This window comes from Manis javanica, chromosome 17, assembly GCF_040802235.1.
Source record: "Manis javanica isolate MJ-LG chromosome 17, MJ_LKY, whole genome shotgun sequence".
NCBI classification, from domain to species: domain Eukaryota; kingdom Metazoa; phylum Chordata; class Mammalia; order Pholidota; family Manidae; genus Manis; species Manis javanica.
In genome coordinates this window covers 12,009,998-12,027,368 of record NC_133172.1, presented here as the reverse complement: position 1 = coordinate 12,027,368, position 17,371 = coordinate 12,009,998, and the positions used below count along the sequence as shown (strand labels likewise).

The 17,371-nt window shown below is 51.6% G+C and overlaps 1 protein-coding gene across 4 annotated transcripts in view; it reads left to right on the top strand.

Moving 5' to 3' along the window:
- GRIK5 (glutamate ionotropic receptor kainate type subunit 5) overlaps positions 1-14,721 on the top strand; it is a 53,362-nt gene extending 38,641 nt beyond the window's left edge. For all 4 annotated transcript variants that reach the window (XM_073226515.1, XM_073226514.1, XM_037013901.2 and 1 more), the window contains 5 exons: positions 7,081-7,246; positions 8,526-8,751; positions 10,549-10,677; positions 10,760-10,881; positions 13,747-14,721. In XM_073226515.1, coding sequence (XP_073082616.1) covers positions 7,081-7,246; positions 8,526-8,751; positions 10,549-10,677; positions 10,760-10,881; positions 13,747-14,175 — 1,072 coding nt within the window. In that variant the 3' untranslated portion in view covers positions 14,176-14,721. The remainder of the gene's footprint in view (positions 1-7,080; positions 7,247-8,525; positions 8,752-10,548; positions 10,678-10,759; positions 10,882-13,746) is intronic.
- The last annotated feature ends 2,650 nt before the right edge of the window (positions 14,722-17,371 follow it).

Genomic DNA, 17,371 nt, shown 5'->3' with positions numbered 1-17,371 from the left:
GGTGCCCAGTACGGGTGCCTCCTAGGAGGCGACATCTAGGCTGAATCCTCAAATAAGGTGAGGGAGGAGCATTCCAGACAGGCTGGAGAGGTCGTGTATGTGAGGAGGTCGCTAACTTGTGGGACAAATCAGGCCATGTCCCCAGGTGAGCCAGGAAATCAGTGACCGCCTCTTGGCAGGCCATCCCTTCTGCTCTGTGATCAAGTCCCTCTTCTCCAGCTGAGCGTGCTCTGCTCCTTCCCATCACTGTCACCGTGAAGCCCCCAGGCGCACCTCCTCCCTTCCTCCTGTCTCCACCTCGAATCCTCCCACACATTCGTTGGTTCAATAGATATTTCAGCAGGTGTTTATGCATCTCTATATGTGACCCTGGCACGAGGATTTGGCAGGTCAGGGCCAGTGGTGAAGTGGGGGTGGGTGCCAGTATCCCAGGGGACTTGACTGCCACTTGAGCAGCAGCAGCCAGACCAGAACCTGCCTCTTAGGACCCTCATCTCCAGCGTCCACTCAGGCCACAGCCTCCTGCAGCCACACCCAAGGCTTGTTGTCATTTTAGACAGCTCTGCCTCGGAAATCAGTGTTTCTCAGGTTAAGCTCAACCACAGCCTTGTCCCTCCCAGGCCCTCTCACTCACTCCCATGAAGTGAGTTCTCGGACCTCCCTCTTTCCTATCCTTTGAACCCCACTTGCTTTCATGTCTGGCCACCTGCAGGCAGGTTCCTAGGCCATGTCTCCAGCCATTTCTTTCCCTCTGTCTTCAGTTCCCCCTCAGGTCATTCTGTCCTCACACCCTCCTTGTTGTAGGGCAGCTGAGTCTGGGGAGGTCTCTCCCCATGCACAAGGTGAAACAGCCTGGACGGGGGAGGCTTCTTAACTCTGAGAATTCTCGAACAGGTTGAATGAGTGTAGGCAAGGAAGGAATTCATTAAAACAAGAGTAGCAGCAAATAGCAGCAACCATGCAGGCAGCAGAGAGAGCAAGGAAGAATAGAGGGAATAAAGGGAAGCTCATTGAACTCCTGCTTGGCACAGGGCAGATCTCTTGCCAACTCCTGAAGCCAGGGTCACCTGGCATCCAGTGTCGGCTTGAATCTGCACGGCATGGGAACTAAGCTTCTACCACTCCAGGATTGGGGGAGCTGCAGAGCATTGGATGGAGTGAGATTATGTTCTGAGAACTTCTGAAAGCAAAGAAGGCAGGCTACTAAAGAGCATGATCATACAGCTGCAGTCCTGTCCGGGTCACCCAGGTGATGGGAACTTGCAAGCTCAAATCAGAGATCTCAGTAGCCTTTCCCTACTGTTTGAAGTAGGACAGAGAGAGACATGACTTGTGCCTAAGTCTAGAAGATGGAATGAAATAACACAATAACAAAGACACCACTAGAAGGGTACAGGGACAAAACATAGTAAGTTGAGCAGTGATAAGGCTTATTTAAGGCAAAGTGCACACTCAAAGAAAGAGTGTGGGCAGCGTTAGAGAGGAGGCCTCCTTAAGGGTTTAGGATTCTGTCATTTAAGGCTTTCAAGAATGGGGCAAAGGGCCGGGGCCAGGTGGGGTATAGGCTTGATATGTGGTCACATGATGTTTCTCCAATGAGAAACATTATGTCATTATCCAAAACCAGTAGTCTAGATCTTCTGTAAGATAAACTTAACACAAGGAATTTCTTAATCCTGTTCTTCTCCAAGATAGTGGTTACCCACAAGCAGTGGGGACATACCATTTAGGACTACTTGCCCTGCCTTAAGAGTAGGGTGGGCTATTGGCTGATTACCATAAACTTTGTTAGGAGTCTTACCTCCTAACTCCCTGGTTTTTAAAATGGAATCTTAGCCTTAAGATGGAATCCCTTCTGTTCTTACTATACTATTTAGATACCATCATTTTTCATCACAGGCAGGAAAAATTCATCATGATGCTTGTCCCATGTCCCTGCTCTGCCTCATCCTGGCCTGCAACCTCAGAACTAGCCAGCAGCTTGGGTCCCCGACCCTGGCTCCTCCAAGGTCACGTAGAACCCCTTTACTGACATGTCCAGTACACCCTGTTAGCTATCTGTCCCCCAGAAAGTCCTCGCTTCTAGGCTGCTGTGGCCTAGTTCCTTCCTACCTCTTTGGATCCTCTGTTCAATTTGCTGCGGGTTCCTTTTTCCCTTGCCATCTCACATGGAACCTCCCACCCCACACCAGTGATGTTTCAGGGCTTCCAGGTCCAATGCCCTCTTTTTACAACAAATATTTTTTAACATACCCTTTTCCACCCTGATGAAATTCAACAGCAATATGTCTACCTACACCTGTGATTTAAAACGAATGGATAAAATGCCCTAATAACAATATAATGGAGAAAAAAGGAAGTGATTTATGGTAAAATAATACCATAGCAACACATAAATGCTTGGGCAGGGCTGTGACAGAAGACAATGCAGTAGCCAGGTGCTGCACCCACATAACGTGGTTACATTTAGAACTACAAGCAGTAAGCCCATTTAATAGAGTTATGTGGACACCTAAGACTTGACACTTTGGAATAGTTGGTAAATGACTATGTTTGTACAAATACAAATAACCATGAATGTAATGATTTAGCAATAATTAGTCCTCATGCGTTGACTTGGTGACTCAAGATACCAGGAGCAGGGTTGCTGTCAGAGACATGATCCCAAAATGGTAAACGGTTCTTGGCAGAGTTTTAGATAAAACAACATTCAGTTGTCCTCAATCTGAACAATAGGTGCATTTCTAGAAATTTCAGTTTCTTTTATAACCTTGCAAAAAAGACTGGTTTTTAAGTATCAAGGATTATCATGTACCAGACTTCCTCTGTTGTTCAGACTCAGCTGTATTGTTAGACCCCTCCCACTGACACCAGGAGCCACCCTCAATCACTCTGGCCACCAGAGGGTCACATACCTCATCAAACACCTTTCTCAGACACCTTCTGGGGCTGATCCTCACCTGGGGACCACTGCTGTACACACTCCAGGCCCATCTTATCCACCCCTGGCTTACCCGCCATTTGTAACACACTTCCCATGTCCTCGTCTCCAGTTGGCACCATGGGTGCCCGACAAGCATCCCAAAAACTCAGCTTGCCCCAAAACAGATTTCATGCCCTTGCTCCCAGATCACTCCTTGTCTGTGTCCTGCCCTGTCCCAGTGAGTTGTCCCGCCTCCCCACCCCATCACCACCACCAGTCAGCCACTCTGTGCCTTGGCTCTCGGTGGTGCCTGGTGTATACTGGGCACTGAGTAACTTTGAGTGAATGGATAAGAGAGGTTCGGAGGAGAGACTTGGCTTCAAAGAGCTTGTGTCAGACCCTGGGTCTATGTGTGTCAGGTTTGGGTTTTCTTTGGCAGGAGGCTGTATTATTCATCCTCCGTCCTTTGCTCCACCTCCACCTAGCATCTAGCACAGTATTAGGACACAGCAAAGGACAACTTCTGTTTTCACTATTACCTGCTACAGGAGGGGGTGGGCTGGGAGGCCCTCCCAGTGTCTCCCTATCTTCACGCCCCACAGATCTGTACCATCTGTAGGGAGCCTGGCCACTCACCTGCTAGGCAGGAGGACAGGAGCAGGTGAGCAAGTGGCTGCTCTTGAGTTGCACAGCTAGGCCAGTGGGCTCTTGTAAGTCAGCAAGGCAACGAGAGCACACTCTTGTATAACACCTGCTCTGTGCCCGGTGCACCTCGCTCTTACAAGAGCCTTGTGAAGAGGGGCCTATGATTGTGCTCACCTCACAGGTGAGTGCAAGGTCACACAGCTAAGCAGTGATGGAGCCAGGGTTTGGGGATTTTCCAGAGATCTTTCTATCACTGATTCTAGTTTAGTTCCACTGTGGTCAGAGAACATTCTCTGTAGGATTTTAATCCTTTGAAATTTATTGAGACCTGTTTTGTGCCTCAACATATGGTTTATTCTTGTAAACAGTGTATGTGTGCTTGCATAGAACGTGTATTCTGTGGGGTTGGGTGCGGTGTCCTATAAATGGCATTTAGGGCCAGTAGGTTAGATGTTATTCAAGGCTATATTATATATCCTTATTGATTTTCTGCCTGCTTGTTCTATCAATTATTGAGAGAGGAGTGCTGAAATCTCCACCTATAATTGTGGGGAAATTGTATCTGTTTCTGTCTTCAGTTCTTTCAGTTTCTGCCTCATGAATTTTGAGGCCTGTAGTTAGATGCATAAATGTTTAGGGTTGTTATATCCTCTTGATGAATTGATTCCTTTGTCACTATATAATATTCCTCTTTATTTGTGGTAACATTCCTTGTCTGAAGTTAACCTTTATTTGATTTTAATATAGCCACCCCAGCTTTCTTTTGCTTGGTGTCTTTCCCCCAACCTTTTACTCTCAACCTACCTATATCATTCTATTTAAAGTTGATTTCTTATAGTTAGCATATACTTAGGCCTTGGAGCAGGGGTTGGCAAACTTTTAAAGGATGGGGACAGATAGTAAATATATTAGGTTTTGCTGGACATAGAGTCTCTGTCACAACTACTCAACTCTGTAGTGCAAAAGCAGCCATAGACAATACGTAAACAAATGAGTGTGGCTGTGTTCCAATAAAACTTTATTTTGTGTATGCTGACACTGAAATTTGAATTTTATATGTCATATATCATGAAATATTATTTTTAAAATTTCTTTTTAACCATTTAAAAGTGCGAAGACATTTCTTAGCTGGAGGACTGTACAAAACAGATGGCAAGCCATATTTGGCCATAGTTTACCAACTCCTGGTTTTAGACCATTTAACCTTTAATGAAATTACTGATATATTTGTGTTTAAATCTGCCAACTTGCTATTTGTTTTTATTTATTCTTGGTTCCCTTTTCCCTCTTTTTCTACATTCTTTTGGATTTACTGAGAGTTTTGGGATTCTGTCTTATGTCTACTATTGATTTATTAATTATACTTCTTTTTTTATTTTTGTTAGTAGTTGCTCTAGGTTTGCAATATGCATTGTTAATTTATTATAAAATACTTTCAAGTAGCATTATACCACTTCACATAAGATGTGAAACCCTTACAACAATATACTTCCATCTTCCCCCCATCCTTTGAGCTACAGTTTCATGTATATTACTTCTATATATCTTGCAAGCCCCACAGTATACTAGGATTGTATATGTTTGCTTAACCAGTAAATGTCTTCTAAAGACATTTTTCAAATGAAGAATATGTCTTTTATATTTACCCATACATCTACCAATTCTGTGTTCTTCATTCCTTCTTGTACATCCAAATTTCCATCTAGTATTATTTCCTTTTACTTTTCTTCAATATTTCTTGAAGAGTAAGTCTGCTGGCAATTAATTCTCCCACTTTTTGTTTGTATGAAAAATTTGTGTGTTTTCTTTGCTTAAGGATCTTTTCGCTGGATGTAGAATTCTAGGTTGACAGTTTTTTTCCTTCAGCACATTGTTGCATCATCTTCTGGATTGCATACTTTTTGACAAGAAATCTACTGTCACTTTTATCTTAGATTCTCTGCATATGTTTTCCCCCTTCTGACTACTTTTAAGATATTCTCTTTGTCATTGGTTTTTAGAAATTGATTATAAAGTGTCTTGATAGGTTTTGTGTGTACGTGTTCATGCTACTTGGGATTTATTGAGCTTCTTGGATCTGCAAGTTTGTAATCATCATCAATTCAAAAACGCTTTGGTCATTGCTTCTTCAGTTTTCTTTTTTTCTGTTACCTTTTCTCTCCTCTCTTTTTGGGATTCCAGTCACTTATGTAACACCACTAGATATTATTCCACAGATCACTCAACTCTGTGCTCATTGTTACTTTTACCTCACTGCTTCATTTGGGATAGATTCTATTGCTGTCTTCCAATTCCCTTTTCTTTTCTGCTGCAGTTCTAATCTGTATAATTCCTTCCAGTAAAATTTTCTCAAATGTTGTATATTTCATCTCTAGAAGTTCCATTCACTTCTTTTTTTATGTCTTCCATTTCTCATTATGCTCATGTCTTTCTTTATATCCTTGAGAATTCTGAATATATCTATTAAAATAGCTGTTTAATATCCTTGTCTGCAAATTTCATCACCTGTCAATTTTGGGTCTGTTTCAATTGGGTGATTTTTCTCTTGGTTATAAATTACAGTTGCCTTGCCTTTGTATATCTGGTAATTTTTTGTTCGATGACAGACAGTGAATTTTACATTGTTTACATTTTGAATGTATTACTTTAGAGAATTTTTCTGGCAGGCTTTTAAGTTACTTGTGAATAATTTTAATCCTTTCCAGGTCTGTTTTTAAGCTTTTTTAGGACAGGTCTAGTATAGTCTTTATTCTAGGACTAGTTGAACCCTATTTCTAAGGTGTTTTCCTTTTTCTGGGTCTGTACTGAATGCCTCATGTATTCAATGAGATCTTGCTACTTTGACTGGAGGGAGTTCAAAAGATTCCCAGCCATGTTTGAACCCTGGGAATTGCTCTCTCTTTGAAAATTGTTCTTCTCCAGCCCCTTGGAGTTTCATGCTATGCGTATACAGGTTGATATTCAGTCAGAGACTCAAGGGGACCCTGTACAGATTTCTGGAACCCTCTCTTTCTGTGCAACTCCCTTTTCTTAGGTCCTTTGTCCCACAAATTCTAACCATTTCGGCCTGTCTGATCTCCAACTCTGCAACTCAGTGAGATTGCCGGACTGTTTGGGTTTCCCTTCCTGGCATTGCAGTCTGTAAATTACATCCAGCCTAACAGCCTGGACAGTGATAAGGCTTGCTTTGTTTCTCTTTTTACAGGGATGGCAGTCTGGTGATGACTCTTGTCCTGTGTCTCTAAGTAGTTTCTTATATTCTGTCCAGTTTTCTAGTTGTTCACAGTGGGAGGGTATTTCCAGACCATCTTATTCTCTCATATCTGGAAGCAGAAGTCTCAGGAAGCAATATTTAAACAGAATCCAGAATCTGTGTTCCTAGCCTTTCCACTAGTCAACAGTCACCGAGCCTTTTAGATGCCAGGGTCACTGAGAGGGCACCACCAGTGGGGCCACAGGCGTAGGGTGGTAGGGCTGGCTCCAGCCTGTAGCTTACTCCTCCCACCCCTCAGGTGGGCCTTTACCTTGATCATCATCTCCTCCTACACGGCCAACCTGGCTGCCTTCCTCACCGTGCAGCGCATGGAGGTGCCTGTGGAGTCAGCCGACGACCTGGCGGATCAGACGAACATTGAGTATGGCACCATCCACGCTGGTTCCACCATGACATTCTTCCAGGTGGGACCACTAGAGCCATCCAGGCTTGGTGTTGGGATCCCCACCATGCAATGCAGCTCAGAGTGGGGTCAGACAGGGCCTCCTGGAGCAGAGGGGACTGATTGTCGGTGACATTTAAGGAGGCTGGGGAGCAGAAGGACGTGCTGGCACTGTCAGGGAGCACTGCCGTCTGGCTGGGCAAACTGGGCTTTTGTCCAGGGAATGGGAGAAACAGGGCAGATGTGGGATCTAATGTCGAATCAGTGCTGGATGGGCCAAATGGAGTCATAGAGGCTACTAGAAGTGTCAGGGGAAGGCCCTTCGTGGTGAAGGCATCTTGTCTTGTGTATTTTTGAGTGGTGGGAAGGAATTGAAAGCAAGCCTGGCGAGAAGGCTTGGGTGAGCCTGCAGAGGCCTTGAATACCAGGATAGGGCTGAGATTGAACCCTGTAAGTAGGGAGGTGGGAATGGTACCTGAGCAGAGGGGTGACCCATTTAAAGCTAGATGTTCCCTCTGGGGCAGGTCGGGTAGACTAGTGGTCTGAAGGAGGCTGGAGCTGGGCAGGGGCCAGTGGCTAAAGGGTAAAGATGAGGAGAAGGTGAGTCCCAGGTGTCCCAGGTGGGAGACCAGATGAAGTTTGAGAGGTTGCCAAGCTATGGGGAGTGGCCTGTGGGGCACCTAGGAGGAACAGTGTCAGGACCTCAGATCAGAGTGGGAGAGGCAAGTGTGGGAGGGCACATGTCATGAGTAGCATCAGGAATCCTCTTTCCCAGGCTGGCCCCCACACTTCTGCCCCTCAGGGTTTGCAAAGCCTCGGCTATAACTGGGGCAGGGCAGGGCATTCCCCAGAATTCCTGCATGGCTTATAGGAAGTAAGCTGTCCTGGTTGGCATGGACATGGGTCTCTCTGAGTCAGGCTGAGCCCTGGGTAGATTTAGGGTTGAGCATCGCTTCCAACTTCTGTGAGTAAGGCCTGCGAGGCTAGGAAGACAGGGCTGAGAGTCGGACCAAGACAGGCCCAGGGGTAGAAGAGAGAAGAAAGGTTGAAAACAGACCATGGCTGTTTCTTCCCAAGCCTTTGGCTCTTTTGGGGCTGGTGGGTGTGTGGATGACTTGAACTTGGCCTTGAGCAGGCTGTGTGTCTCGTCTCTCTCTTTCTGGCTCTAACTGTCTTCCTCTGGTCTCCTCACTCTTTCTCGGGTTGAGGGAGACTTCCTGGAAGGCAGGGGACAGGGCTCAGGGGAAGGCAGAGGATGGAAAGACCCTCACCTGACCACCCTTTGTGCCCCCTCTGCCCAGAATTCACGATACCAGACATATCAGCGTATGTGGAACTACATGCAGTCAAAGCAGCCCAGTGTGTTTGTCAAGAGCACGGAAGAGGGCATTGCACGTGTCCTCAACTCCCGCTATGCCTTCCTGCTCGAGTCCACCATGAATGAGTACCACCGGCGCCTCAACTGCAACCTCACCCAGATCGGGGGTCTCCTCGATACCAAGGGCTACGGCATCGGCATGCCACTGGGTATGGCAGCAGTGGTACTCACAAATGTGGTGGGGGCCCTGGGCTTCTGAAGCCAAGCCAAGTGAGCAGGCGGGGACTCGGCCAGGCACTCCTAAGGCAGGCTGGGTGTATTGTGTGTGGTCTCTTGGCTGTGTGACCTGGGGCAGGTGACATCACCTTTCTGAGCCTCTGTACCCTTCACCTGCAAAGACAGGCCTTGGAGCAGTGAGTTCCAGCCCTGCAGACGCTGGGGGGACCCAGTGAGACTGTGTGTATGACTCAGTACACCTGGGCCCTGAAGCTTATGACTGCCCACACTGGCCCGGGACCCCCATGAGGATGAAGCCCTGGCTTTATTGGCTTCATAGTCTCTGCACCAAACACAAAGCCTGGTTCAGAGCAGCTGCTCATAGAACGGATGATGATGTCAATGGATGGGAGGGTGGATCTGCTGGGGAGGCCTGGATATGTTTTCCCAGGGTTCAGTGCAGGGAACCCATTGTCAGTTTTGTCACCAAGTCTTGATATTTTGTCTTTTAGATTCCTCTGTATGCTGATGACTGCTACATTAGTTATCTGTTATGGCACAACAAATTACCCCAAATCTCAGCAGCTTTTTAGTAGAGTCAGTGCTGTGCCAGGGAAGCGGTGCAACCTGGTGCCTTGTGGGGACAGACTCTGTAGTCACACCAACCTGGAATTCAAATCCAGCTCCCTCCCTGACTCAGCACATGACCTTAGAGTGTCACCTGCCTCATACAGAAAACGGGGGTGGTAATACCTCTTAATACTAGGCTCACTGAGAGATTTGAATTAATTTCTATAAACTGAGGGTTGGGCAAATATAGGTGCCTGATAAAATACTAATCACCCTACTCACTCGCCCCGATCCCTAGCTCCTGGCACTGGTAGGTGCTCGAGGAGGATGGTAGTGAATGGAGAAGGGGTCACATAATGGGATATGTGTAGGATGTGTGGGCCCAAGGATGGTTGAAGGGGAGACTCTGAGGGCAGGGAGGAGAGAGATGGTCCAGGGTTGGGGCCAAGCAAGGAGAGGTATGGCTAGTGACTCATTCACTCGGCAGACCTGTCTGATGCCCTGTGTGCCAGGCACCATGCTGGATGCTGGAATACCATAGCAGGGAGCTGCCAGGCCTTAACCTCCTGCCTTCTACTGACGGGCAGACAGCAGACAATACACAGATGGCTTTAAATGTGGTGTCAGGGGTGACAGCTGCTCAGGGAGCAGGGTGCTTGGCACATTTTAAATAAAGTTAGAGAAGACCCTCTGAGGAGGCACCACGTGGGCAGAGACCTGAATGGAGTGAGGGAAGGAACATTCTAGGCAGAGGCAAAGGTCCTAAAGTGGGATTGTGCCTGGCGGATATGAGGACCAGCCAGGAGGCCAGTGTGGCTGGAGCTGAGCACTGCTGGGGCAGCTGCAGGCCTTGGGGGGGGGAGTCCAGCGAGTGCGGGATCTTGTGGGCCAAGGCAAGGACCTCGTTCCAGCTGCTCCAGGAAGCCAGTGAAGAGTTTAAGTTCAGGAGGCGTGATCTATAACTGCTTCCGAAACTCCCTCTGGCTGCTGTGTTGAGCGGAGACTGGGCGGGGGGTGAGGGGAGGCCGCAGGGAGGGGACTGTGACAAAGGTGATGGGAGATGCAGTGGGGGCTTAGCCTGGGGTAGTCTCAGGGAGGTGGCAGGCAGTGTCAGACTCGCAGGTGGACAGGGAAGACCCTGGGGACACAGCAGAAGCAGGAGGAGCAGCTGGGCTCTGGGGCCCCGACAGCCAGTCCACTCCCTCATCTGCCCTGTCCAGGCTCCCCGTTCCGGGATGAGATCACACTGGCCATCCTGCAGCTTCAGGAGAACAACCGGCTGGAGATCCTGAAGCGCAAGTGGTGGGAGGGAGGCCGGTGCCCCAAGGAGGAGGACCATCGAGCTAAAGGTCAGCCACCCCATCCACCTTGCCCCCCAGAGACCCCTGGCGGCCCCATGTGCACAGCCCTGACCTGTGGCTCCCCCACCAGGTTTGGGCATGGAGAACATTGGCGGCATCTTTGTTGTGCTCATCTGTGGCCTCATCATTGCTGTCTTCGTGGCAGTCATGGAATTCATATGGTCCACACGGAGGTCAGCAGAGTCCGAAGAGGTGAGTAGGTTGTCAGAGGGCGTGGGGCCGAAGTGGGACCCTGGGGCAGAGGGTGTGAAGATGGTGGCCTTGGGAGCCTTACTGCAGGGATGCAGAGGCAGGGGTCTGGGAGGTGAGAGACCTGAGGAAAGGAGATCCATGCGGAGGTGAGAGCAGACAGGAGAGAAGCCAGGGGCAGGAGAGGGACAGAGGAGGATCGGCGCCTGCAGAGACAGGGATGCAGGGGAGAGGAGGGAGAAGGGGGCAGAAAGGAGCTGGGGAGTGGCAGAGGTGATGAAGCAAGGAAAGCTAGGAGGAGAGAGGCGAGGAGGCAGCTGAACACGACGGAGGAAACAGGCCTGCTGACTGGCCTCACCGCCGTAGGGTGCTACCCGAGGTCCTCCAGTTCCGGGCCCACTCGCGCCTCTGTGCTCCTGGATGCCCACTGTTCCCTCTCCACCAGTCCTTCCCCCTTTCCCCCGCCTCACCTCCGGCTGACAGGCTTGCTCCCATTGCCCTGAAAAAGCACAGGAGTGGGTGGATGGGAGCACACAGACCCACTTTCCCCAGCCAGCCGCTACCCGCTTTCTTCGCTCACCCCATTAGGTGCCCCCGAATGAGCCTGCTCCTGGCCGAGGCACCCTCTGCCTGTGTTCCATCTTTCTCATACTCCCAAGGACACCCCCAAGTCACAATATTGGCCGAAGGCTCACCCAGGGCTGGAGGGTCCACTTCCAAGAGGGCACAGTGTCTCAAAATGTACCTGTGAGGTTTTAATTTATGGGGGTGACTGAAGGATGACACAGAGGAGCCAGTGCTGTTGGAAGATTTTGATTACTTATGCTTCCAAGAGGGCGCCCACCATGCTGTGCAGGGCCTCAGTAGAAGCACCAGGTTTGGCAGGAGGGAAAGGCAAGAGTGGTGGGAATGCCCAGGCCACAGACGTTACTGGGGTCTCCACAGGAAAGGCAAGGCTGGGCAGGGGAAACAGGAGTGGCTAGTGTGGGTACTGTGGGTGGGCTCTGGGTTAGAGGGATGGTCCCTAGTTGTCTGGCACCTGCCCTCAGTTGATTTAGGGCAGGGGAAATACTGGCTTGGTGTATGAGTTGGTTCAAGAGGCTGATTGTTGGGGGTATGTAGGCTGATAGGCTGGGGTTGGTCGGTTTGCATGAGAGGTGAGCTCCCAGCACTTTGGTCTACCTAAAAACTGTTTAGCTCTGGGCAGGCCAGTCTGTCCCTGGCCAGCAGGATGGATTTTTAAGACATCAGAACCTCCTAAGATAAAAAAAACATGATTAATACACTCATTCCCGAGACAGTGGGCAGGAGGCCTCAGTTCTTCACATAGGGTCCTCCCTGTAGGGCTGCTTGAGGCCTTGGCAGCTGATGTCCCCCCGAGTGAGTGATCCAGGGGAGAGCCCTGCAGAAGCCAAAATGTCAGCTTACCTAGCCGTATTCTATTGGTCACACAGCAGTCCTGATTGGCAGAGGGGACCAGACAAGAGTGGGAACATGGGCAGGCAGGATCTTGGGGCTACCTGCCATAACCCCCAAATGTGCATCCCACATGGCACCTCTCCCTGAACCCAGGGTTTGTAAATTCAGTTCCGTACCTGACATCTAACAGGTAGCACACGTAATGTCAGGTAGCCAATGCAGAGCTCCTGCCCACCCACCAGGCAGCACCATCATTCTGCTTGCTCAGGCCAAAATACACAGAGTTACCCTTCACCCCTCCCTCTTTCCTATCCTCTGCCTCAGCAAATCCTGTTGGCTCCACTTCCAAAATATGCCCAGAATCCAACCTCTTCTCACCAACCTGGCCAGTACCGCTCTGGTCCAGCCACTGCCCTCTTCTGTCTAGGTTATAGTAGCACCTCCTCAGAGGCCCTGCACTTTGTTCTTGGCCTCCCCTCCCCGTTTTCAACACAGCACCAGAGCCAATCCTGGGAAGGCATAGTAATCCTCTACTAAAACTCACCAGTGGCCCCCATCTGACTCAAAATGAAAGCAGAATTCCTGCAGGAGCCTGTGAGCCATAGAGAGCTGCCACCATTGCTCCTCTAGCTCATCTCCTCCCCGCTCCCACTTGTGTGCCCCAATCCAGTCATCCTGACCTGCACTGGGTCCCTCCAACACCCCATGCCCCTCCACCTCAGCCCCTGCCCAGCTGCCATGTCTGCCTGCTCTCCCCACCCCCAGCTAACCCAGCACCACCTTGCCTTTCTGCTTACTTGGAGGTTCATCCTCTTCTCAGTGAGTTTCCCCTACTTCCTGTCTTGAAATTCAGCATCCCTCCTTCCCCACATTCCCCACCTCTCTTCCTGATTTTTTTCTTTCTCCAAAGCATCCATCACCAGCTGACATAGGACCTACATTTACAGATGTGTTATTTTTGTCTCTGCACACTGGGACACCACCACGAGGGCAGGGGCTTCTGTTTCGTTCTCTGCTGTATCTGCAGTGCCCAGAACAGTGCCTGGCACACAGTAGGCACTCAGTGTCTTGCAATAATGATGGCATGAATCAGAGCCAGAAGAAAAACAAGTAGGAGGGAATGACTAGAGGTAGTTAGAACCTTTGGAGTGAAAAGGCAGGAGAAAATATGAGCCTGAACAGGAGGCAAGGCTCTCTGGGGAGGAAACCCAGGGAATGGGAGTGGGCAAAGGTGGGGAGGGCGTCGAAAGGCAAAGAGGTGAGAGCATAAGAGCGCAGGGGGATCAGGAACTGCAGGGCAAATAGGTTAAGATGGGAAGTGACGAGAGAAGGCGAAGGAGGGACAGGAAGAAGGGAGAAGGGCGGAGAGGAGCTGGAGGAGGGGAAAGAAGGAAGGAGAAGCGGGCGACGAGCGCGTGGGATGGTGACACCGCGCCCCACTACCCGCAGGTGTCGGTGTGCCAGGAGATGCTGCAGGAGCTGCGGCACGCGGTGTCTTGCCGCAAGACGTCGCGTTCCCGCCGGCGCCGGCGCCCTGGCGGCCCGAGTCGGGCCCTGCTGTCGCTGCGCGCCGTCCGTGAGATGCGCCTCAGCAACGGCAAGCTCTACTCGGCCGGCGCGGGCGGGGATGCGGGCGGCGCGCACGGCGGCCCCCAGCGCCTCCTGGACGACCCGGGGCCGCCCGGCGGGGCCCGGCCGCTCGTCCCCACCCCCTGCACCCACGTGCGCGTCTGCCAGGAGTGCCGGCGCATCCAGGCGCTGCGGGCCTCCGGGGTCGGCGCGCCCCCGCGCGGCCTGGGCGCCCCCACCGAGGCCACCAGCCCGCCCCGGCCGAGGCCTGGCCCCGCCGGCCCCCGCGAGTTGGCCGAACACGAGTGACCACAGGAGGGGCCGGGCGAGCGCCCGGACTGACTGCAGGGACGGGACCCGGCTCAGGCCCCCGCCGCCCCTGCTTCCCCAGCGGGCGAGGGACGACGCCTCGATTTTGCCTTCGGTTCCCGGGGAAGTCCGAGGCCCGGACCGGAGCCTGCCTGCGCCCCCTAGTGGACTCGACAGAGTGTGCCGCGGATTCTGTACTCCGCACCCACTGCGGACGAGAGGAGTGCAGGAGCAGAGGACTCCAGGGGCCGGGGGCTGCGGGGCCTTTCCCGGAAGCGGAAAGCAGTCCGCAGGGAGAACCCCATCCTGGGACTGCTCAGGCTCCCCAAGACTTGACGCAGCCCTCCCCACTTCTGGAGGAGGGGAGGGCCTCTGGGCAGATGGGTGTCACCTGGCGCCTCTCTATTCTTCTCTTTCTCTCCTTTTTTTGGGGAGAAACCTCGGAATTTCTATGAGACCCCCAGGGAGGGGGTCAGTTGGGCCCCCATCCCTGCCCCTGCCTCACCCCAGTCCCCGTTGGAATAAAAAAAAAACAAAACCCCCAAACCGGGGATACCTGGGTCTCATTTTCTGGGTGTGTGAGGATATTGAGGGCTTGGGTCCCCCAGGGAGCCTGCTGAGAATCACAAACGGGATGTTTGCTCCTGCACTCCACTCTCCGTCCCTGCCCACAGCCAGCAGGTCAGCCCAGGTCCCAGCAGCCCACGTTCTCCCCTGACCTCTCAGGACAGAAGGAGCCTGTGACAGAGAACCTGAGACAGATGGAGAGATTTGGGGATCTGGAGAGGCGGAGACTCCAGGGAACAGAAACACAGAAAGACAGAAACCAGATGGGCTGGGCGGGGTGGGGGGAGGGCAGGCAAACTGTTCAGTGTGGCAGGGCCCTGGGTGGCCTATGTGACAGCAAGTGTGTGCCTGGGCCAGAGTGATTTGGTGACTTTGTTATCACGTGTATGTGTTTGTATGTATGTCAGTGAGGCCCTCTTCAACTGTCTGTGACTTTGACCCTGTGTTTCTGCTGAAAACGTATCTCCCCACCCCCCAAGAAAGCAAGTGAGAAATCTCAGTAGAATTGGGGGTGGGGGTCTGAAGGACCGGTAGAGCACGGAGAAGGGTTGGTCTGCTTTTGGTTCCCACCCTCCCCCATGCAGCTGGAGGTTTCTGTGGAAACTGCAGCTGAGGAAGGATGAGTGAAGGTCACCCAGCAAGATCCAAAACGAGGCTGAGTAGAAGGGGGAGAGGTGGGGAGACAATGACAGGGTGCGGGTGGGGAGAGGCAGAGAGGGATAGAGGCAGAGATGGGATACAGGGGGAAGAGAGAAATGAGAGAATGAGGGAGGCCGAGAGGAAAGGAGAAAGAGGGGCAAAGATGGGGAGGCACCAGACCGCTGTGATGAGGTGAGATAGAATGGACAGGGGGACAAGAACAAGGGGTTACAGAGATGAAGTAAGGAAATTGAGAGGCCCAGGGAGTTGTGGCTGAGAGAAGCGGAGATTGAGGTGGGACAGAGGCAGGTGAGAGACCAGAAGCCATAGAAAACTAGTGGAGATGGGAGGGGGCCGGGGCAGTGAGGAAAGCCAGACGGGAGAGGTACTGAGAGGGAGAGAGGCTGGCCCGGCCCTCGGCTGGCGGCCCGAGCCAGGGAGCTGTCCTTTCAGCACCAACCTGTCTCCAGGGCCTGCCTACTTTCACAGTCCTCAATGGGCCACACCCCGAGAGACCCTCACCTGGCACACAGCACCCCCCTGGCTGTCTCTCAACCTGGCCCCATGTGTGTGCTCCTCGAGGACAGGTTGTAGGTAGGGGCGAGCTTGTGTCTCGGTCTCTATGCTGTCTCCACATCTCTTGTGCAGACTTAATCAACATCTCTGCCCTTGGACCTGACTGTCAGTCTGTTGAGGTGGCTAGAATATGACTGCAGAAATTTGTGGTCTATCCCCCTCTCTGTCCCAATACCACACAGCTGATCTCTGGGGCCTCTTCCTGTTTCTGAGTCTCCCCTGACATTTCTGCTCTGAGTCTCTCCCCAGTCTGTATCTTTTGAGTCTCCCTAGTTTGCCAAATGTGTCTCTGCCTGGCTCTCTCTGTCCCTGTGTCTGTCACCTTCATTGAATAATTCTGTTGCTGTCTCCCTCAATTTGTTTTCTCATCTCTGTCTTTGCTGGTGTCTCTGTCTGTCTGTATCTGCCTCTCTCTGGTCCTGAACTGTGTCTGTTTCTTTTCTTAAGTCTCTCTGACTGAGCTCCCCTGTCCCCATCCATCCCTGTGACCTTCCTAAATCTTCCCTCCCCCCCGCCCAACTTCTGCAGAGCCTTGAGCTGGGAGCACGATGCATAGTCATCAGTCTCACCAGGCTCATGTCTGAGGAGGTTGTGCATAAGGGGGGACAATGGCCTGTGTCTGGGGTATGCTGTGGAGGGGCTGAAGTCTTCCCCAGCCCAGCTGGAGAGGAGAGAGGTAGAATCTCTTGGGATCCAGATGCTGCTCCCCCCCCAGGCTTCTCTGTGCCCCCAGTCCCCTTCCCCAGGGTCCAGCCCATCCCTACATGACAGGGTTTCAGGAGAGGGAGGGAATAATGACATGCTGACAGGTGCTCCCCTAGGAAGAGGGCAAAGTTAGGAAGGGGATCTGGGGGCCAACTACCTGGGTCAGGAGATGTGACTCCCTCTTCCCCAGTCTCCATGGAGACAGGCCAGGTCTGCAGGCCCAGCCTCCTTTGCTGCAAAGTCAGCCTCCTTATTACCATGGCAACAAGGGACAGCAGGCTGGGATGGGGACAAGTCAGAGTACAGGATTGACTCTGAATACTACGGGAAGCCAAGGAACCTGATTCCCTGCCCCCTTTTACTTTCTGGCCCTGTCTCCTTGTCCATTCCTCTGTGGCTCTGAATCTTTGTCTCTGTCTCCCTGTTTTTGTGTCTTACTCTGGCCTTCAGCCTTTCATACATTTCCCTGACCAGGTCCTTAACCTTAACCTTCCCCTTCCCCATACCAGGCTCGCCTATCACCACCACACCTCCATTCCCAAAGTGGGAGGGTACCCTCATTCTAAGAAGGTTATGGGGACATGCTCTCATGTGCTCTGTGCCCCTACCATCTGCAAGGAGAGTCTGGGAGTGTTCCTTGCAGAGCAGCCCCCTAGGGGTGAGAGGCTGTGACTCCTCAGGCTTCAGTGTGTGGCGGCCCTGGAGTGTG